This window comes from Nelumbo nucifera, chromosome 5 (genome assembly GCF_055504915.1).
Source record: "Nelumbo nucifera cultivar China Antique chromosome 5, China Antique-T2T, whole genome shotgun sequence".
In the NCBI taxonomy this organism is placed as follows: domain Eukaryota; kingdom Viridiplantae; phylum Streptophyta; class Magnoliopsida; order Proteales; family Nelumbonaceae; genus Nelumbo; species Nelumbo nucifera.
In genome coordinates, this window is record NC_142653.1 from 3,486,315 (window position 1) to 3,509,736 (window position 23,422).

The 23,422-nt window shown below is 36.8% G+C and overlaps 1 protein-coding gene across 1 annotated transcript; it reads right to left on the minus strand.

The window, feature by feature from the left end:
* Window positions 1-1,365: 1,365 nt before the first annotated feature.
* Window positions 1,366-19,867, minus strand: LOC104603666 (beta-adaptin-like protein B). Its single transcript, XM_010267748.3, has 15 exons — window positions 19,550-19,867; window positions 15,299-15,496; window positions 14,112-14,225; window positions 13,669-13,919; window positions 12,323-12,458; window positions 11,988-12,167; window positions 11,633-11,725; window positions 11,299-11,510; window positions 11,125-11,188; window positions 10,850-11,029; window positions 3,417-3,509; window positions 2,912-3,321; window positions 2,621-2,801; window positions 2,338-2,541; window positions 1,366-1,798 (listed from the first exon to the last, which is right to left on the minus strand). Exons 1-15 carry the CDS (start codon window positions 19,634-19,636, stop codon window positions 1,499-1,501), a joined length of 2,703 nt encoding a protein of 900 aa, XP_010266050.1. The 5' UTR covers window positions 19,637-19,867; the 3' UTR covers window positions 1,366-1,498.
* Window positions 19,868-23,422: the final 3,555 nt, after the last annotated feature.

The window sequence follows — 23,422 nt, forward strand, 5'->3', positions numbered from 1 at the left end:
GTCATATAAAATTTATATTTATTGTTATTAATGTATTTTTTAAGATTTATATAAATATCCTAATGTATCCATGCGTATCTTTATTTTTGATATACATCCATACGTATCCAAAGCATATCCTGAAATATCTCTTAAAATTATCTTTTCAATACACCTAATCCCAACAATCAAATCCACAGGATGCTCTTATCGGTACGGGACCAAGTGGACTCGGTAATAATTGGGTCCTGAGAATCAGATCCAACCCACCCATTGACAAATCTAACATTGTCGGGTGTTTCGGTGTACGGGTGTACCACCATTTTCAATTCCCATGGAGGAGAAACTCTTCTTCAAAACTAGCAAAAGAAAGCTAGGGTGCTTATTTCAGTTTAGAATATAATAAAATTCTGTATGGACCCATCCATGGACATAGGAACACACTGCCGATCACCGCAAATCTTGTCTTCTCTGTGCCTGTGGCTGCGTTTTGCCTCTAGATTTTTTCTGGTTTTGGTTTCATCGTTTCACGAATTCCAACAAAGATTTGTGAGTACAGAAAAAAGATGAATTCACATCTGCGCCCCCACATGCACATCAAAGCGTGCATTGAGAACATCTCTCATACTTATAATTGGGAGATGTTCCCAATGTTTTGGATGTACTGTGTGAGGGTGCACTTTGTGGGGCGCCAATGTGATATCAACATAGGTTGGCAAGTCACACTCTATGAAGGTCGGATCTGCTGACCATAGTATATTGTTAGCTACGTTTGTCCAGTCACACCGAGAATATTGGTGATATAAAATACAAGATATGTTCACAATGTGGGATAATCCTACATCTACTGAAAGGAAATAGAATAATATCACCAAGGTAAGGGCATTCCCGCTATATTATCATTTATGTAAAAAAAAAAAAAAATTGTATGCTTACTTCAAGATGTTAATGTGATATTGTACTGTTCACTTAAGGAGTAATGGCCCCTATAGGGTATCAGGCATTGATTAATACAAAAATAAAAAATAAAAAATAAAAACGATAAAGGACATTCAACAGCCAATAGCTAGGAAAAGAATTCAAGTAGAAATGTAAAATTGTGGAACAGTTAAAAAAATCAAGCAGCCATAAAATGCAGTGCCACCACATTCAGTCACCCTAGGTTCACATCTGCCCCCCCCTCCCCCCACAGAATGCGCCCCAGAAACTCCCCAAATGCACATCTCAGTGTGCATTAAAAACATCTCCCATATTTGTCATTGGGAGATGTTCCCAATACACGGTTGGGATGTGCTGTGTGGGACGTTGTTGGGGCACACTCTGTGGGGGGCAGATCTGAACTCCAGAATCATGGCCAGAAAATAAATACCTTGAAACTGCACTCAGTTAAATCAATAGTATAACCGCTGAAGAAGGAAAAAGACAAACAAAAGAGTATCAACCAAAATATTGGTAGTCAACATTATATATTATACAAAGAAAAGAAGAGAAAACATACAAAAAGCACAGGCAAACACCGTCAACCCTTGAGAAGCGTCTCCATGGCTTCAAAGAAAATTGGTGCCATTTCAGGGCTAGGTGTTTTGATTGCACACTTAACGCCAGGAATACCAACAACAGCTGTTAATTCAATCAGGAATGGGATCCCCCTGGGGATCTTCGCTGAGAGATACAATACTTCCTGGTTTGCATGCCTCCTCTTTGCGATGAAGAACAAGTTGGATGAAGCAAGGCGGTCAAGGGTGGCTTCCACACTGTTCACCACAGCGCCTGGCAAGTCCTTTGTGACCTCATTTGAGTCAGGCAGGGACTTCCATGTCTGCGAAGTATAAGGCAATCCAAATTGATTACTAAAGCAGGCTTTGACCCATCTCTCCACCAAGGTAACAAAAAATCGGGGAAAAATTCATTTGTGGGCTCCACTTCTTGAAGCAAATATTAAGTTAAACTTTGATGGATGTGCATGTGTCATTCAAAACCAAGGAACTTGGAGGATTGTGGTGTTTTCATAAATGAATTCTTCAGGAATCACCTTGTTAACCTATTTTGGACCTCAAGTACTGCATTACATCATCAGATCTCTAATTCGGGGGGAACCAGGCCCTGGAGTTGTACATCAGAGTTGGATATACTTTTTGTTTTTCTTTGACCTTGTTTTGTTGACTATTTAGAGTTTTTTTTTTTTTGTACTTTGTCCTCTTTTTTCATTAATAAAATATATTTGGTCATTGATGATCAAACATAGAAAAAAAAAAAAAAAGCAATGGGGATATGTTCCTCGTCATAAAAGAAATCAACTGTGTAATATGATAAAAAAGGCAGAAAGATATGAAGAAAAACAAATCCTTGAGAATTTACCTCAAGGAAGTTAGCACGCTCCATTTTACCATCCTCAGTAAAGAAGACCAACAATGAAATTTTGTCATTGAAGTACCACACCGGCTGTTGGTTGTTTTTAACTGCAACCTGAAGAAGGGTACTAGGAGGACCAGGAGAGAGATTCTGGAACAGCACCATTGGCAGAAGAGTCCTTGCTGATGTGCCTGGATGCAATTGTGGAACCTAGCTAACAGAAGAAAATGATCAGTTTGACATAAAAGCGTTGAAAATAAGCCAATTCAAGACTGTATGATGCGTCTACCTGCAGAGGTCCAGCAGCTGCAAGACCAAATGTATTCTTGTTGAACTGAATCATGAACCCATCAAGTGTAATCTGTGTATTGTTCTCAAACAGCATGCTGTAGAATATCTGTCCATCATGGCGTGTAAGCTGAGCACTTATGTGTAGGCCTTGACCATTTAGTAACAAAGGTAAAGGAGGGCTGCAGAGGCATTTTTAGAAGACTATGTTAGTGTCATTCTGCACAATGTCTATATATTGTCAAAACTTTCAATTACATTACTAGTACAATTCAAATCCAATAATCCTTACCCACTAGGTGCTGTAGCATCATCAACAGGGACAAGTGCATTATCTAGGCCGATTAAGTCACCCAGTAAGTCTGGCACTGGAGCAGCAGGGGCTGGTGTGGCAGGTGCAGGTTCTGGCTGCCTCATAGCTGCATATGGGGCATTACCTGAACTAGTTGGTACTGATGCACCACCATCAGCTGCATGAGTTGGGGGTTCAGAATAGCCTGCTTCACCCCCATCAGGATATTCATCATCTTCTGGTCTTTGGACTGCAGTTTTTGCACGGCTTACAAATGCATCCGGGGGCTTATGGTATACAGAAGACAGAGTAGCAATATTTGCTAGAAGCTCATCGAGAAGTGAAGGATCAAGCTGGTTAGAATCATCACTGATAACAGGCTTCTCTGCTAACACAACATCTTTGGCTGCCTGAGAAAAATGGGAATCAAAAGGTAAAATATCACTACTTTCAAATGCTATAAAAACACAATAGCCCTAAAGGTGTCTAAATAGGCTAGATCTACCTCTGGATCAGTTGAAAGAAGCCGCCAGTAAATATAGGCACGATCTCGCAGATCTGGATTGTCAGTCTCTATGGTGGCATTATTCAGAACAACCTGTAGAAGTGCAGTTAAAGCATCAACCAAGATGACAAGAAATCACATGCAAGAACATTTAACAATTGTATGGTTAAAGACTTTGTTCCCAACAAGAAAAGTAACATCAACCCCTTGACTGCATAGGGATCAGTAGCATCATCAGATTTTGTAGTTCGCTACTATAATTTGTAATAGCTGCCTCTCTGTATGTGCAAGGGTAAGGTTGCGTACATCTGTCCCTCCCCAGACCCCACATTGGCAGGAGCCTCATGCACTGGGCAGCCCTACTATAATTTATAATAACAGCACATGCAGAACCTCACAAGTGGAATGTAATGTACAACCTATCTGCATTCCGTGCTTTACATATCTAAATGACTTAATAACTATCATTCATTTACAATTATCAAAAAAACTATCGTTCATTTTTTTTTTTGATAAATAAAAACTATCATTCATTTTTTTTGATAAATAAAAACTATCATTCGTTCCAAATAAATATTTAGTGACAGTTATGGAGGAACACATACCTACAAGTAAACTCATGAAAACAGGGGTCCCACCCCTTTACAGTTGGGAACAAAAATGCCAAGATAGTTCCAGTACATACACTAATCATGTTGGGACTTGACACATGACAACCTGAATCCTCAAGGGAGGAAAAGGAAAAAAAAAACAAGATAAATTTTACAGTTGGCCAACTGGTCTGGAAAGAATTGCCACCTTAAAATCTAATGTTTCACATATGGGTCTGTGCCCATTTTCTGCAGATGGACAATCTATTTGATTCTTCTTATTTTCATGGTAAAAAATCCATAAAAATCCAGTGAAAATTTACAGATCAGATAGTCAAAGATCATTTCTTCAGGCTAATTCTTGGCCTTGGCAATGTGCTTAGGTAGACATATCCAGTGGTAGGTTTCCAGGTTTCCTAAACCTATGTACATGAGACACATGTTTGTTATTGAAGAGTAAAGAAGGAAAATATGCTTGTGTGGAAATAAGCAAATTCCACTGCCATTCATAGTTTGTCAAGGCATTGCCTAGGCATCAACTAGGTGACTAGGTCTCCTTGACTAGGCACCTCGTCTTAATGCCTAGAGGCAACTAGGCATGCATCTAGGCAAAAATGTGCCCGACTAGGCAACAAAAATGACAAGGCAGACACTTTATTATAATATCATTCATATGTGTACTAATATCCTAATACTCCCTCCCTCCCTCCCTTGTTCTTTTTTCTCTTTTACTTTCTATCTTATAAAATTATAGCCTTCTTTAGTTGCTTATTTGATATGAAATTGTTGTATTAAATGTTTATTATATTAATATTGTTTTTGAAAGTATTGAAATTGACACATTTGTAATACTACTGTCATAGACATGATGATTTTCCATGTTTTGAGAGGACAGATAATGTTCTTTACAAAGAGAACTGCTATTTTTATTTGTTAATATTCATGTTGAATGGTATATAAAACTAGAAAATTAAGCAAACTTTAGCTTTTTTTTATTTTATGAAATTCTTATCGCCTAGATGCCCCACTGTTGTGCAGAAGACTAGAGTACCCTAGACACCTTGACAACTATGCTGCCATTACAAGGAAATTATTAAAAAAAAACGGTGATAGGGACAAAAGGACAACAAACACATAGAGAATTATAACAGAAACAAGTGGTTTATTTTATGGAGAATTATAACCATAACATCTTGCCAATTTTCAGTTCTAGTTAATGGAGGGGTCAAGGACTTCTTCCCAGCACATAGAGGGCTCAGGCAAGGAGATCCTCTTTCTCCCTTTTTGTTCACACTTGTGGCAGATGTGCTCAGTAGAATGATTTCTAGAGCAGATAGGGAAGGGCTAATAAGAGGTTAGAGGATAGGCAGGAATAATGTCACAGTGACTCATCTTCAGTTTGCTGATGATATCATCATCTTTTGTGAAGGGGGAGACTTAGGGAGAGTGAGGAACCTAAAAGATCTTATTAAATTCTTTGAGTCTGCTTCAAACCTATCGATTAACTTTGACAAAAGTTGTGTGGTGGGAATCAATTTGGAAGATTGGGAGGTAGAGGCTATAGCAGGTTCTCTAGAGTATCTGATTGGCCTTTAACCTATTTGGGCCTTCCGTTAGGAGCTAACCCAAAAGAAAGTTGGTTCTGGTATCCAATTGTGGAAAAGTTTGAAAAGAGGCTGGCTGCTTGGAAAAAAAGTTACATTTCGATAGGGGGTAGAGTGACCTTGATTAGAGCGACACTCGCTAGTCTTCTGGTTTATTTTCTTTCTGTATTCAAGATACCCTCAAGGGAAGCCAAGAAGCTAGAAAAGGTGATGAGGGATTTCTTATGGGAGCCAGGGGAAGAGAAGAATGATCACTTGATTAGGTGGGAGATAGTCAGTAGGAGTAAGGAAGAAAGGGGATTAGGATTGGGAAATCTAGTTCTTAAGAATGAAGCTTTACTAGGGAAGTGGCTTTGGAGATGACCGTTAGAGAGAGAGGTTGTGGCACAAGGTGGTGAATAGTATTCATGGCTGTTTGCGGAACGGTTGGGATGCCGGGGTATCTCGAAGGGTGACTCTTGCAACACCCTGGAAGGCCATTCATGGAATTCTACCCCATTTTCTCAATCTGGTCAGGTATGATGTTAATTCTGGACACAATGCTCTTTTTTGGGAAGACATTTGGGTGGGAAACCAACCTCTTAAAGACCTTTTTCCCCCTCTTTACTCTCTTTCCCTTTATAAGGAAGAGCCCATTTCCAGTTTTATTTCCTATTCAGACTCTTCTTTGGCCCTAAACTGGGATTTTGGTTTCCGTAGAGGGTTACGTGATGATGAAAGTGCTTGTGTTTCAGATTTATTGTCTTCACTTGAATCTATTTGTTTAGATCCCCTCAAACCTGACACAAGAATTTGGACCCCTAACCCGAATGATTTGTTCACTTGCTCCTCTTTCTTCAAGTCCCTTTGTTCCACTTCTGCACCTCAGAATTTCCCAGTTAAAGAATTTTGGACTAGGCCCATTCCCCCAAAGATTGTTGTTTTTTGTTGGGAAGTTTATTATGGTAAGATTACACCTTTGAAAACCTACAAAAGAGAAGACTAAATTGGTGCTTATCCCCTAATTGGTGTGTTCTTTGTAAATCTCAGAATGAGGACTGTCACCACTTACAGATCTCTTGCTCCTTTACTACAGCTTTATGGAATTGGATTCTTACGTTGTTAGAGTGTAGGTGGAACCTGCCATCTGATACTAGTTTGTTGTTTAGTCCGTCTATTTTTGAATGGCACACAAAGAGAGGGAGAATTATGTGGAAGTGCATAAGAGCAGCTTTGTTGTGGACAGTTTGGGAAGAAAGGAACACCAAAATCTTTTGTGAAAAAGAAAGGAGCTTCTCGAAAGTTAAAGAATGTATTTTGACAAGGGCAATTCAGTGGCTGAAAACTCTAAAGATGTTTGATCCATACTCTTTTGATGACCTATGGAGAAGTTGGTTAGTAGTGGCTAATACTTCTACCAGGAAGGACAGACATGGGGTTGAACGGATGCCACCAGGGGAGGAGTTTATCAAGCTGAACTTTGATAGCCAAGGAAATCTAGGACCTTCAGGCATAGGAGGAGTGTTGAGAAACAAAGATACTAACGTGATATCTTTGTACTCAGGTCCTGCGGGTGTGGGAGACTCTTTAAGGGCCGAATTACTGGCTGCTGTACAAGGAATCCAGCTTGCAAATCAGCTAGGCATAGAGCATCTGATTATTGAAGGGGATTCCCAGGTGATAGTGGGTTGGCTGAAGGATCCAGACACTGTGTATTTGGGGTTTTAGAGATCTTCTCAAAAAGGTCAAATGGTTAACAAGGAATATGACAATCAGAATTCAGTGGGTAGGCAGATCAGCAAACTCATTGGCTGATTCACTTGCAAAACAAGGGGTTTCCCGAGATACTTTATTTTGGGCTTCAGTGTAATTTCTTTTGTACTTATAATTCTGTAATTAGTTTTAAAGGAAAGGTCGCATCTCGTGCCTTTCCACGGGTTGCATGTAACTCTTATTTGCTGGTTTAATAAAATTTCACTTATTTATCAAAAAAAAAATCCTCCTGTTCTTTTGTTACTGGTTGTTTTATTGATGGATAACTGAGAACTTTATTAATTTGTTGAAAAGAAATCATTACCGTATTTGATAATGGTTTTTGTTTGCTTTGTAGAACCCCACCTCTCTCTCTTTCACTCTATTTTCTTTTTTCTTTTTCAGTCCATCTAGTAGAAGGGAAAAAAACGTTATGGAGATGTGCAAGGGCAGGTGGGCAGCATTCTTGTAGTCCATTGGGGAAGAGAGGCAAGGGAGAATGTTCAGAGATAAGTTCTAACATAGAAATGTCATCATAGAACACATTAGATTGGATTTGGGTGGGATTCCAAAGAAGTGAAGACATCTTATGGAGTATGTGTGTGGAAAGGGATTATGTGTTTCTAGTCAGCTTTTCTCAATCTTGTGTCCTTCAGGGTTGGTGTTGGTTCAACAATCAAATTTTAGGAAGATGATTGGCTGGGTATCGGAAAGTTGTGTGATCTTTGCCCTCGTCTGTATAGGTTGGGTATGAAAAATAACTCCATTACGGAGAATTTTGAGATCAATCAAGGTAGAGCAGTATGGTGTCCAAAATTTCGGAGATCTCTCTTGGATTGGGGAATTCAAGAATGTTTAGATCTTCTGCCATAACTCCAGTCAGCTGAAACTCAGGTGGAAAGGAAGGATTCAAGATGGTAGAAAGAATCTACAAATAACCTATTCTCAGTTAAATCTTTCTACAAGACTTTGTCAAGGCCAAATGGAGAAAGTTCAAAATCTAAAGGCATCTGGGGAAACCCTGTTCCCCCAAGGGTGGAAGCTTTTGCTTGGCTAGTGGCGTTGGATAACATTTTGATATTAAACCATCTTTAAAACAGAGGTTTTCACCTAGCTACTTAGCTAGCAGATGCTATCTTTGTGAGAATGTAGAGGAGATTGTCTATCATCTACTTGCTGAGTGCCTTTTCTCCAAGTTCATTTGGGGATTCTTCTTTGGGCTCTTCAAGTCTAGAGGGTTGTTTCCCAATTCAGTGGAGGAGATTTTCTCCAAGTGGCCAAAGGTAAGGGATGTCAAGGGAAAGATCGCCTGGAGCTGCATTCCTTTTGCTGTCTGTTGGGAACTTTGAAAAGAAAAAAATAGAAGAATATTTGAAGAGAATGAACAAACAAGGGATTAAATGACATTACCATGTGGCAAAAGAATTACGGACTGGGTTCTCATTCTCCCAGAGTAAAGGAATCACAAAAGAAAACCTTGGTTCTGGTTTTTTGGAACGTTCTGGAGTTGGCTTAATAGTTTCCCTTTTGTTTGGTTTATGTATTTCTCCCTTTTTTTTCCTTCAGTGTTTCCTTTATGCTTTTTTTGCTGTCCTTTGTAGCTTTGTTTTCTAATGGTATGTCATCACTATCAGATGTACTTCTATTAATAAATTTTCTTTTTTATTTATTACCAAAAAAAATAGAATGCATTAGGTTGAAAGTTGTCCGTTGGGTTAAAACAGTGGGGCTGTTTAACTCTTGGTCTACTAAGAATTGTTGCTCCTCAATGAGAACCACAAGCAGCACATTTAATCAAATTAAATTTTGATGGATGCAGAAGGGAAAATCTGGGTCAATCTAGAATAAGAGGGGTCTTCAGAAACCGTAACGGGAATGTCCTATCATTGTTTTCTGGACCAGCAGATCATGGGAATTCAACTAGGACAGAAATATTGGTAATACTGCAAAGTTTGAAGCTGGTAAAAAGTAGTGATGTCAATGGGTCCACTCTACCTGACTGAACCAATTATGTCAATTCTGGAACTGTGGTTTTTGTCCCGATTAATAATTGGGTTAGGAATGGTTCTTGCTGTTCCAAACTGATTAAGGTTATATGTAGAGCTCTTTTTTGTAATTTTTGTTATATTTTATGTTAAAAGAGTAAATTTAATAAACAGTATATAAGATTTTATGTTTAAAAACACATTTTATCAACATATAAACAGTTTAGTATTTTACTTTCAGTTTTATTAAGGTTATTTTATAAAAATGAAGTTCTAAATTGTTATTATCATTGGTAATTATAGGTGCCAAGTATAACCAGGTCTAATCAGGTCAGACCCGATTGTCCTGATTAATAATTGGTTCAGTTTTGGGTCCTTACTATCTTGATTAATAATAGGAATGGGATTGGTACACCATGTCTCGAACCAGACCCGACCCACTGACAACTCTAGCAAAAAGTCACAACCTCAAAAATTTGTTAATTCAAGGTGATTCCAAAGTGGTGGTGAGCTGGATTCAGGAGGCAGAAAGAACTCCTTGGCAATATAGAAATATTATGAGGGAGATGGAGCTGAAAAGCAAAAGAGTGCTTTATGTGTCTTGGGTATAGATCAGCAAATAAGCTGACTGAGGCTGATGCTTTGGCAAAATAAGGGGTGGAAAGAGAACTATATCTTTTTCTTGTTATTTCATCAAAAAATTAAGTGGTTCATTTATCTGTAATGACAGAAAATTAAATAAAAATAACACAGGCAGTGGACATATTATGCATAATCAACTCTAGAATAAATTGGGGATGGTATTATGCTAGGTGAAAGATCATGGATTTGGCATTCATGGTCGATTCTGAAAGTCTGAGGAAAAAAGATTGGGGAAATTGAGAAGTGGCTGGACCCCCGGAGGGGCTGCACTACATAGCCTCTCTGGCGAGGGATCAAGCCTCCCATAGTTCCCTATAAGTTGGTGATGGGAGAGAAAGTCTGAGAGATTCTGAGGAGAGAGAGAGAGAGAGAGAGAGAGAGAGAGAGAGAGAGGGTTTGGGCTTGGGGCCTTTCTCAGACATGGGTCCCCACTTATATATTTTCTCTCTTTGAGAGATTATTCTGGAATCTTCTAATAATTTTGCCAATTCATCCTCAGTGACCAGCTATCAGCCACATGTGTGACTGTCTAGATTAGACTGGACCAGACTGGATGGATTTAGGATAGCTTAAACCGGATCTGTGGTGGTCTGCAAATCTATGCTCTTATACTAGGAAGCCCAGAGAAAAAAAAATCATCATCATCATCATGATCTAAGCCTTGTGACCTTGTCCCAACCATATGGAGTCAGTTACATGAATCCTGTTTCACCATTCCGTTCTGTTTAGTGTCACATTCATTGTTAATTATTTGTTTTAAGAGAAAACCAGTCAGAAATTATTTGCTTTAAGAGCAAGACAGCTGGACAAAATGTCTCATGTTGACTGAAATAATGAAGATAAAAAACAAAATTACAGAGGTATAATAAATTACAGTATACCTGAATCATTTGTTGTGGGCCTTCAGTTGGCTTCTTTAGAAACAATTTCACAGTTGCAGTTAGCAATTGCAACTGGACAAGGGCAGGCTCCTCTGGAAAACTCTCTAAGAAGCTTTCAAGGAGCTCATCAGCATTGTCTATTCGTTCTGCATATTCTCCAATTATCCATATCATTGATGCCTGTTGCAACCAAAAGAATTTTTTGCAGAAATATGATAATAAAAGACAAAAAGACAAAATTATAGAAGTCAACATGACTGGACAAACTAGAATACCTTCGCTTCTGGCTCATCTAAAGTGTCTAAGCTCTCACAGAGTGTTGCAATAATAGACTCATAGCTGCATAGAAACATAGTAGGCAATCATAAGATTCCAAATGACGGTGATTATCAATTACTGGTCTACTGGTATAAATGTTGACTGAACACACCAAAATATTTGCAACTTACGTGTTAGGATATCTTCTGAAAATGTCTTTAATTACTATAATGGCCTCCTGGACAACATAGTTAACCTTTATTTTTATCAGCTCAAGCAAAACGCTTATGCACCGCTCAGCTGCCCTCTCTAGCTTAATAGCACAGCGGCCAATAGCACGAACAGCCTTTCTAACAAAATCCACATCTACCTCTGTGGCATACTCTTTGAACTCCAGTAGAACCTAAAATAAAACAACAAAATATGTGCATGGAAAGAATGCAAAGAAGTTCCAAAGTTAGATTATACAATTTAGGATTACATTGGATCACATTAACCAAGGTGCCACTAAAAACAATTATATACCTGGTCTATGTTCCTATCAGAAGCAAGCTTTATCATGATTTCCAACTTTTCCATCTTCACATAAATTGGATCATTGTACTTGCAAAAGAAAACCTACCAACAGATATTGCAGCAACACATTCAGAGTTCATAGCCACCCTACTGAAAAAAAAAAAACACAGAAAAAATAACACTAAACAAGGACTCCACCTTCCATATATAAAACGAATACCTAACTTCTGCAAATCACACGTAGAAAAAGTATGCAAGGATAGCCCTTATCTGTTCTGTTCACTATTAATACCACGTACTATGTTGTGCATGCCTCCACACTTGTATTTAAAAATACTAAGCTAGGACTTAGATTTCAAATCACCTTAATTTCATGTGCAAGGATAGTAGGCCGCCTTTGAACAATAAGGTTGATGTTTCTCAGTGCCACATATTGTATCTCGGGTTCTGCAGAGAGTAATGTTACAAGAGGAGGAGCCATTTTCTTGCAAAGATTTCTGACCACATCAGTGCTAGTGATGAGTTCCATTTGTTGAAGGATCATCTGCAACATCCATATAATCATGTAATTTTATGTACAGATGCTGTAAAGAAAGAAGATGTGGAGATCATCAAAGTCTTTTCAGTATACAGGTGAGCACTTATAGTGTTATCAACAATGATGATAGTACAGTTTAAACCAAAGGCAATAAATATAACCTTGACAGCCGAAAGCACAACTGCACAATTTGCATGTTGAAGTCGTGGAGTAACTCGCTCCACTATATTTTCAGCTTCACGAGCATCAGCTGCTTTGTATTTGGAAAGAGCATCTAATATGAAAACTTGACCCCATCTGTACAACAAAAAAAAAAAACACTCAGGAAAGCATAATATAAAAGAAAAAAAAAATCAAGTATATCATTCAAATTCCCTTCAAATTTGAGAAAGGTACTTGCATCAATAGAACAAACTAGGAGTTGGATAAAACCTTGGGACTCATAAGGCATAATAAATGAAGTATCAGCTGACTGAGCCGGCTTTAAAGCCAATTGAGCTGTAGATTTAATTTTCTTAATGTCTCATGAGATTTATGTGGGTTTTCCCACCATATTTATGTCTATCATAATTATTCCACTTTATCCTAATATTTCCCAAGTATATCCCGATACATCACTCAAGGTTGCCTTTCTGAAACTCTTTGCAATACCAATACTTTGAACCTTGTACCACTGTCATAAAAATAAAATGTCTCCACATACAGAGAGAAAGGGAAAACCATGAGAACAAAACCATACTGCATAATGAACAAAACCATTTGCCTAGTAAAAATAAGAATACAGTTAGCTTCTATACATAATCATACTGCATAATGAATAGAAAGAAAATTAGATATCAAAGTGAATAAAGATATTGCAGTTTGCAGAAATGATTGTAATGAAGTGCTTTGCAATCTTTGGCAACCAGCAAAAATGTAGAAAGTGCTAAGGACATCATGAACTCACATTAAAACTACATGAGCATGATTTCAGTGAGAAATACACATCCATGTGGATTATTGTGGATGATCCACTTAAGACTAGGATCCCAGCCAAGAGCAAGCTAAACAAGAAAAACTAGAAGGTTGGACTTAAAACCATAGGAATAGTTTAATTAAAAAGGTAACAAGTGAGTGTTAACTAAATGAACAATCTGATGTATAAAAGTTATATACATAGAAATTAAACATATAACTACTTCACCCTTAGGCTGAGTACAGCATTTCCCACATTAACCCCAATCTTCTAATAAGAAAAATGTAAACAAACCATAAATACACTTACACTAGCAGAAACATTGAAATCAGATAATCAGATAAGCAAGCAATTCATAAGAATGAAGTGAAATGGGTTTCTTTTGCTTGAAATGGCATATCAAAAGGTAGAACCACCGTACCTTTATAATTAAAGGTGCTATTTAAAGCAAAAATATTTTTAAGCATACATTTACTCATCCATGGAGAGAAAAACAGATATTTGGAAAATGTTATAACAAAGCTTGCCTTTCCTTCCAAAATATGAACTTACTCAGTGCACTCATTTAAAGCAGTCAAGAGTTTTGAAAGCGTGTGACTTGTGATTTCAAAAATGGGTCTAGTACTGTTCTCTTGAATCTCTGCAAGAGCTGCCACAGCATTTGCAACAACCATTGGATTATTGTCAGAAATCAAATCCTTAAGAGTCTCCAAGAAACCTCTATCTTCCACTAATTCAGCATTTATATCATAAAGTTTGGCAACACAAATAGCTGCTGTCTTTCGAACATAGGGATCATCATCCTGTCAGAGATACAAGCCATAAGAAGAATCATAGAAGTAGATGATAAACTCTATAACTAATTCCCTGTCTACAATGCAAAGGCTCAATAGTCACACACACACACACACACAAAAAAAAAAAAAACTAATAATTAATAAGCAACACTAACAATCATGTAAATGAGCGAGGAAGCATTCATATTCAAGATCAACCTTGAGACATCTTTGAAGGGGATCACACAGATACTCGGTAATTTTATCAACACGAATGCACCCCATTGTCCGTACAGCTAAAGCACGGATCAAAGGATTTGGATCCTGAGAATCCTGCAAAGATTATCACAAGTGAAAAGCTGAGTAGAGATAAGGAGAAGAATGTCTGGACATCATTACTGTAGTTTCTTTTTTTATCAATAACAAGTATGTTATCATTACTGTAGATAACATACTTAAATATAATATATAAAAAAACTCCTATTTTGAAACAGAAAATTATGTGTACATTTATGAATGGCAATGCCATGTCATAATGAAAGCATTTAGGAATATTGAATCAAGTATAGGACACTAGGACAGGTGCAAATCCCATGTTAAGTTTTTTAACTGATATGGACACAAATGCAAATAACATATGCCTGTTCATGGCTCACCAAATCTAGCATCAATTAGCCCCGCTGTGGTTAAAATATCACCTAGGCATTGACTAAGCAACCATCTAGGCAAGTGGTATAGATATAAACATTTTACTTGGAGCAAATAATTTTGTATATACACACACATACACTGTTCATGGGCAGCCCATCAGTCTCAACTTTACACTACTTCAGCTGTGCCCATTCAAATTTTGGCAAAACCTGAACCCGAGCCTGGCCCATGTATGTGTAATCTATTTTGGGTCATAGGAGTGTACATAAAGATAAAAGTTAGATTATCAATCCCTTTATTTTTGTGTGTTTTCGTTTGAAAGAAGCAGCACCATTTTCAAGGCACCAAAGCGAGACTAGGCGATAGTGTGGCACCATGTCGCCTAAGCAGGCACCTAGGCGTTGCCTTGGTAATGGGATTTTCTTTGAATAAAAACCATGAGCCTAGGGTAATTCCCTAAGTTCCAATAGCAAATTTTACTTTTTAAAATCAAGCTTTCTTACAATTTTTAACTTCCTGATCATAGCCTTCATCCTAATTTTTCCCTCAGCCACCCCTAAACTTTTAAGCCTGACTTGCTCAACCATAAAAAAATTAAAAATTTGTGGGATGGATGGAACCAAAACACTAGTTACCGTGCACCATTTGACAAATATTTCCATCATAATAGTTTTATTTATTTATTTGGTGAAGCCATAGCAATAGTTGAAATATTGAATCAATAACAAAATCTAATTGGAAAGCTGGATCATTACCTTCACAAATGTATTTACAGCAAGTATTGCTAGATCAGGTTGGCTTTTAGCATAGTTTATAAGGTATAAATAGACAAGCTTCTTCAGCTCCAAATTCTCTGTTTGCATGCAATTTACAACATCTGTAAACAGCGATGAAACATCCTTCCCAACAGTCATTGCAGCAATCACCTTCTTTACAGCATCTTTTTTCTTATCCTATAAGGTAAATTAATAGTGTAAGTTTCACATGGCCAATCACACATTCTGAAGAGAAAACATAGAGGTAGAACAGTAATAATAGAAGGCAGAGCACCATAACAATAAAAGCAAGTACATTTAAACTGTAATTTGAAAATAAACCCACTTATTTGTTAAATTGACATATTTGGACATCATTATAAGATAATATTACAATTGTCTCGTGGCAAAAATAGGATAAAGTGAAAAAGAAAAATAGGTATTACTGTGTTAGATTAGGGTATCTTTGCAATGTGCCAATATACATACATTAATTTATATATAATCGTATATAGTGGGTTTGGGTGTTAATCAGTTCAGAACAAACAAAACTGATTCCAACCCAATTATAATCGGGACATATAATGCAGAACCATACTAAGTGTGACATGCGACCATTCTCAGCCCTCTCAGCCCAGCCCGGAAATCTGGCCAGGACCAGCTGGTAAAACACACACACACATATAATATGTTTTGTTTTATTTGTATAATATATTGTACAAATATTATAAAATGACATATATAATAATACATTGTACATTACATTTTGTATTTACACGCATTATAACATGCATCTTATACATATACTGTATGTATTATAATATAAAACAATATAACTATTAAATATAGTATATTTAAAGGCATAGGCCCAATGCCCAACCTGGGCCTGTACAGACCCGGGCCCGGGCTTATGATCACTCCTAAACCCAGCCTGGGCCCCAATGATCACTCCTAAACCAGACCCTATATAATTGGGTTGATTCAGTTTGGGTCTGTCAGGTCTGGCCAACCCATTAACAGCCCTACTCTTGTTCAGGAATCAGGCCAGAAAAAAGATTTGTTCGAGATCACATCTGCGCCTTACAGCACATCCCAACCGTGTATTGGGAACATCTCCCAATGACAAGTACGGGAGATGTTCCCAACGCACATTGAGATGTGCATGTGGGGTGCCCTCTGTGGGGCGCATATCTGAACTTGATTTGTTCAAACCAAGTCAGATTATTCTCTTTGTTTGTAACAATGGAATCATCATTACCATCAGTCTAGTATATGTGGATGACACTATCATTGCTAGTAATACATGTTAACTATTTCCTCTCCCAAGGATCAACTCAATGCTCAAGTCACACTAAAGGACCTCGATCCACTCAAGTATCTTTAGGTATCAAGGCTGCCCAGTCCAAGGGACATTTATCTATCTCAAAAGAAATATGCTATTGAATTGCTTGAAGATGCAGGTTGACTTGTCTCTCTATCATCCACAACACCTATGGAGCACCTCCTAAAACTTATACCAAGGATGACAACCCCATTCTGTCCAACCCCTCTCAATATTCAATATTAGCCCTTAGTTGGATGTCTTCTCTATCTCGCTACCACTTGACCAGATATTGTCTTTCCTGTTCAAGTTCTCACCCAATTCATGGATGAGCCACACCAACCTCTAGGGGTGTTCAAATTTGGATGACAAACCAAAACCGAACCAAACCAAACTGAAAAGTTAGTTCGGTTCGATTAATCCGGGTATCAGTTCGATTTGTTTTTTTTTTTAATTGGTTATCGGTTTTGGTTTGGTTTGGTTGATATTTTCAACCAAACTGAAAACCGAACTAGTGCTTTTATTTAGTTAAGTATATAAAATATTTAAATTTTAATGTTTTATTTAATATTTTGTACTTATTAATTATCATCTTTCCCAATGACCAATTTGGCAATTCCCATTGGGCTTTTGGGCCATTCTACCTTTTAATTAATAACACTTATTAATTATTAATTATTCATTAATTGTTAAATGTTTAACACTTATGTGGAATCAAGGCCCAACTGAACCGAAAACTGAACCAAACCGAATTGAATTCAGTTAGGGTCGGTTCAGTTCTGAACTCTAGTTTGATTCAGTTCGGTTGGAGAAATGGTCAAACCAAATAGTCAGTTAGGTCCTCAGTTCTAACTAAACCGAACTGACCGATTGTACACCCCTACCAACCTCATCCCAAAGCTGCCCTTTGTCTCGATACATCAAGCATGACCCTGGCCAAGGTATCCTCTTATCTTCTAATAGCTCCTTAACAACTGCAACTTTCCATGACTAATTGGACTAGTTGCAAAGACACCGGGCACTCAATTACCAGATACTGTATTCTTTTAGCCATTTTCCTACATCATGGCAGTCCAAGAAACAAAACATTGTAGCCTGATCTTTTGACAAAACTGAATACCGTACTATGGCATCCACTTGGTTTAAAATCAAATGACTACTTCATCTCCTAAGTGATTTGCATGCTCCCCATTCAAAACAGGTTATCATGTTTTTGTGGCAATAAAGCAGTTCTCCACATCGCAGCGAACATTGTATTTCATGATCATACTAAACACACTAAGATTGATTGCCGTGTCATTAATGAACAGCTTCAAAAAAGGATTAAAAACTGCTGACCTCCCATCCAATGAACAACTTGATGATGTCTTCACTAGACCCCTTTGCTCACCTCAATTTTTTACTATCATTTGAAAGAGTCTATCCACCTCCAATTTGAGGGGGAATATTGGAAATAATATGGGAGCTCTTGTCCAGTTGAAATGCTTCCTGTATTTTTCCCCTTTTGTTATGATTTTGATCTCTTTCAATGGATAGAGATCTCATAGAGTTTGAATACAGTGTACCATATTCAATAGAGTAGATGAACTCTCATTCCAATCAAAATCATTAGGTCTTATGCACAAGTCCTATGAAACTTCTGGAATTCTCTATTTTACACATTCAACTCGGTACCCCGAGAAAATTCCAAGTTTGCAATTCTCATTAGACCTTTTTTTGACACCACCCTACTTGCAGATATCACATTTTAAATTGTTAAACTACAGCTTGAATAATAAGATACTTGAATGCATCAGCTAAAATAGAGTCTTCTTTTTTACCAGTATCTAGAAAGAGTCTTTCCACCACAAAGCATCCTCTTTGAGTAAGTGTTCTTGGGAAACTGCCATGATCAGGAATTAAGATTCTCTACGTTCTTAGAAATAGGGGTCCAATAAGAGGCAATGTTTTTAACATTTCTGGAGAAGAACTAGTCAAGTTTGTCATCAATAATCAATAGCATCTCCTTGTACCAACTATCCGTGAGTGAGATAAAGTTACATATTTAAAATTAAAAGACAGAACAATTTGCAGCCTTCTTGGCTTCTCATCAAGATTAGCTGAAGCTAAAGGTAAAGAGTAGCATCAATCTGGGGAAACTCATCTTGGCAATTCATTCAAAAATCATTGGGAAGGTTAAGAACTTAAGATCCTTTGGATGCATTGAAATGGAAGATATGGAAAAGTAAGGTCCATGATTAGGTTTTGTCTCTTCTCGGCATGATTGGATTGTTTTGGGAGGATATTGCCACCATATTGGTTAGTTGCAAATTCAATTCCATAAGATGAATGGTGGGAATCTATTATAGAACAGCTTGAAAATTCTAATTTAGGACATATGTTTTGAAAATTTTCCTCTTTTTCTTATTGATTTGTTTAGAAAATAGATGAGCACAATAAGTATAACTGTTATCGACTTCGAGCAACATATGTGCTTGTCAAAGCTGCAAACCGTTAAGCAGCATCTCTAGATGAAATTAGTTACGATCAACATGTGTTCAAGAACAGACCTAACGCCATAAGGAGAAAAATAAATTGAAATATTACTAGCAAGGAGAAGCAAAGGGATGTTCAATTCGAGCTTGAGTTTCAAATACGGCATGGATCTCATCAATTCCAGAGCGAGAAAAGCAGACTAAGATGAATAGGAAACAGGAATAGTCATATATGGGAATTGCCATTCCAATGTGACCAGATAAAGCTGAAACGAAAGGGAAGACCTAAGGATCTGCTGAGATCGTTTTTCATTGATTAAACAAACATGAAGATCCACGATGATGAAACCACAAGGAAATCGGATCAGAAATGAAAGTTCGGAAAATGAGGCGGATTCAGAAACGGAAATGCATATGTCTTGTATGGATAGAGGAAGAGAAACAAGATGGTATTACCTTGTACTGAGAATTGAGCTCGTCTTTCAGTTCAGGGATTTCTCCCTTTTTGGTGGTGGAGAAATACTTGGAGTCGTGACCGCTCATCGCTTCTTCGCTCGCTCGGTCGCTCTCGCTCTCTGCTCACTCGTCCGACGACGGAGCAGCCGGAGAAGAAATTGCCAACAGAACCAAGGTGGTTGATCTTGATCAAAGAAATAAATGGGCAAATTTTAAAGTCGGACCACTCCTCCAACCGGTATACGTATACCTTCTTCCTTTTAAGCCTTGACCATCATCAGCAGATTCTACACTGCAGCAGACCTAAAAGGGTCGCCGGTCTATTTGAGGGCAGTGCTTTAAAACACGGGTTAGACGGTTTAGCGGTTCAGCCACCCGATTTAACAGCCAATGGCCAAATCAACAGCCCTTTGTATTTTTTTGGGAGAAATACGGTTCAGCCCAGGCTCAGAATTTATAGGCACAGAGTACTGTTGGGTAGGTGCCAGCTCAAAATTGATGTTAATTCACAGGTGAGCATTGGTGCATAGAGTGTGGATTTTTGTCAATTTGAATATTTATAGTTTTGCAGTGAAAATCAGAAATTTACATTAGGTTTGTCCATACTTCTCCGTTCTTTTTTTGGGTGGGGGGTATTTGGTGTCATACACCATTAATTATATATCCGCCTGTAAATTAGCATCAATTCCGAGCTGGCACCTACCCTAATTTATTTTAGGCCTAAAATTCTGACCCCGAACTCAACCGTCATTCTCCCAACAACGAACAAAAAATGATTAGCAAGCATCTAAAACAAACATTAACAACTTCACGCATGCTTGGCTATGCCGTTAGAAGAACAAAAACGGTTAGAAGTTTTTAGAACAAACATTACCAACTTCTTTACAAGCAGAACTTAAAAAAGAAAAAAAAGAAACATAAAATTTCACCTAGATGCTATTGCAATTCCAAAAGGATGAAACCTACAAAAAAAGGTCTATTGACAAAAACCCTAACATCCAAAATAAGCAAAATCCACCGTAGAGTTGGAATTTTGAACTACTCAGAAAATTTAAAAATATAATGTGTAAAATGAGAGCTAGGATCATCTGTTCGTACTCCCATCTTTTATGTGTCCATATGTTTTACTCATACTCCCCTATTTTTCATTAACTGTTCTACTCGTACCCTTAGCAATTAACAAAGACATCTCAGTTAGTTATCTATATTAGTATTAATGTTAATAAAAAAGAAAATCCAATCCAAACCATTCGTAGTGTAGTGTGTTGTCTTCTCCAGGATGGTTGTGGTTGTCTCTCACCAAAATAAATAAATAAATTCCAACACTGGTCAACCTTTTCAATGACCTTTGATTATCAAGGGCTCAAGTATTCAGAAGTTTTTATGGATAAACATGCATTTCACTTGACTTGTCAGAAGTTTTCCAGATATCATATATTTTTCATATCATAGTCGAACCCATTGGAATCATAAACGTGGTAGTGAATGAGGTATTATTTATTAAAACTCATGGGTTTTGATTGGTCAAAACTCTTTTCATATCATATCTTTTCTATATCATAGATTTTCCCTTCTTAGTATTTGCAACAAAAGTTTTGGATAGGCACATAACTCATTACGGAATGGGAAAGCTTTTATAAAAGTGGGGAAGAGACTATGGAGTGAGGGGATAGTTGAAGAGGGGTTGAGAAAAACATGGGATTTAGTTTTCTAGGGGAGATAGTGGGAGAAATTTTATTAGAATTCCTTTGTTCAATAGAAATGTAGGGATTGAGGACTTGGCAACGAGTGAGAGAGAGAGAGAGAGATTTTAGAGGGTGGGACAACGGTGGAATCTGATTGGTTTAAGAGCCCAATTACTTGGCTTTAAAAAAAATAAAAAAAAATCTGAAAACTGAGAAAATTAGAATGAAGATTTTGGAACAAGTTTTGAAGTAGGACAAGAGTGACATGTAGACTGAGTCACTTTATACATGTTAGTATTGAAACAAAACATGTTATGTTACATGACCTCTCCTTTCTCTCCTTGCCCAACCCTGGTTTTAGAGTATGTTTCTTATTCTTTTCCTAAATCTCCCATGCTATCAATTCATCATGAAATTTTTTCCCTTTTCCACCCCATTTTTAGAAGTCTACACAACGAAACCTTTCCTCTTTAGGGGGGGCATTCCTTTTTGGGATTTTGAGAGGGGGGAAAGTTGGTCACTGGGATTTTGGTTCCCATTGACCAAGAATCTCATGTTCTTTTTTTAGATTTATGTGGGGACTGAGGAAAGTTTATTTTCCTGGGTCTCCTAGGTGGATAAATAACTTTCCCACCTAGTGGGAAGGTTGCCAATACTTGAATGGGACAAAAATGCCCCTTTTAATAGTAGATTTTTATGACTAAAATGGCCATTGCCTTGTTTACCTAGAAAATAAAAAAACATGGGTAAATGCATTTATCCGAGTAAGTATTTCTCAAAAAAAAAGTACCCAAGTAATTGCATTTACTCGGGTAAATAACTTACTGAAAAGCAAATGAGGCTTTAATGTTTTTACTTCTAAAATGTAAGAGTTTCATTGTTTCTCAATTATTCCTGTGTGTGTGTATGTGGCATCCTATTTCCCTCAAGAATTCTACCTTGCTCAAACATCCTAGCTCTCAAATCTTCAAAATCTCTCTCTTTGTTTGGGACCAAAAAACCGGGAGCATAACAGGTTGCCACATTGCATCAATGAAACAAGTAGTCTTCTCTTAATTTTTCAATATGTATCTCTCACTTATTAACACTCAATTTTCTCTCTTTATTTTGGATAAAAAAAAGTGGAAATAGGCTCACATTGCAGCTCACTCCTCTCGTCCAATAGCAAAAAAAAAAAAAATCACACATAGGTATATTTTTCAAACTTATGCTTTTTTAGTAGACTAGTAAGTGTGCAAATGTTTTTTACATAGTAATTATAGATAATGATAATCATAGTAATAATGTGTCTAAAAACATCAATAACTATGTATTTTTTACTTATTGCTTCTATATATATATATATATTATATTTTGTTTTTTATTATTAATCGGATATAGATTGCAAAATTCAAATTTGATTACATAAACACCTCATCCAAATATGTGATAATCAAATCGAGTTATGAAATTTCAAGTATCATTAACAAGCCTACATGCTTGGTTAGACTCTTCTTTATAGTATTTTATCATTTTGGTGTATCTTTTTTCTTTTGCTAATTTATCCAAAAAAACGTAAGATTAATAGAGGGAATTGAATGAGGGGAAACGTGGTTCTACAATTTAAATATTACAATTAAATAGGGACTAAATTTAAAGATGAATATTCATACTTTTAATAATAGTGTAAACATAGTATTATAGATGTGTCCAATTTTTTCTATAATTTTTGCATTTCTGTGTGTAAAAATAATTTTGATATGTCACACTTATTTTTTGTTTAATATTATAATTATACAATATTAAACATGTGCCTAGATTTTTTTTTGCAAAATTTATATATTTTTTTGTATTTTTATTATTTATTTATGACATACATTAAATATTAACATATTTAACCCAAAAGTTGAACTATTGATCTTTGCCAAATAGTAAAATAATTTTATTTTAGTTAGTTCTAAATTAAGCATTTTGTTTTCATTATAAATAAAAATAATTGTTGTTTATTACACTTATTTTTTTAATTTAACTAACAACAATATCATAAATGTGCCTACTTTTTCTATATTTTTATAATTTTCTTTCTTTATTTCTTTAAAAAAAATTATTACTTAACTATAACTTCTTAGGTTGATCATTATTCGGATGGTTGAATTGCTTAGCCACCACTTTTATAAAGAACAATTATGTTTTTGAGTCAATTTTTAAA

What these genes read in the sequence shown, in the direction of transcription:
- LOC104603666 (XM_010267748.3), bottom strand. Translation starts at nt 19,636, where the DNA reads ATGAGCGGTCACGACTCCAAGTATTTCTCCACCACCAAAAAGGGAGAA. An exon ending in CAGCTGCTGGACCTCTGCAG is followed by an intron (nt 2,542 to 2,620) that starts GTAGACGCATCA and finishes TCTGTTAGCTAG; the next exon opens with GTTCCACAATTGCATCCAGG. An exon ending in AGCGTGCTAACTTCCTTGAG is followed by an intron (nt 1,799 to 2,337) that starts GTAAATTCTCAA and finishes TATACTTCGCAG; the next exon opens with ACATGGAAGTCCCTGCCTGA.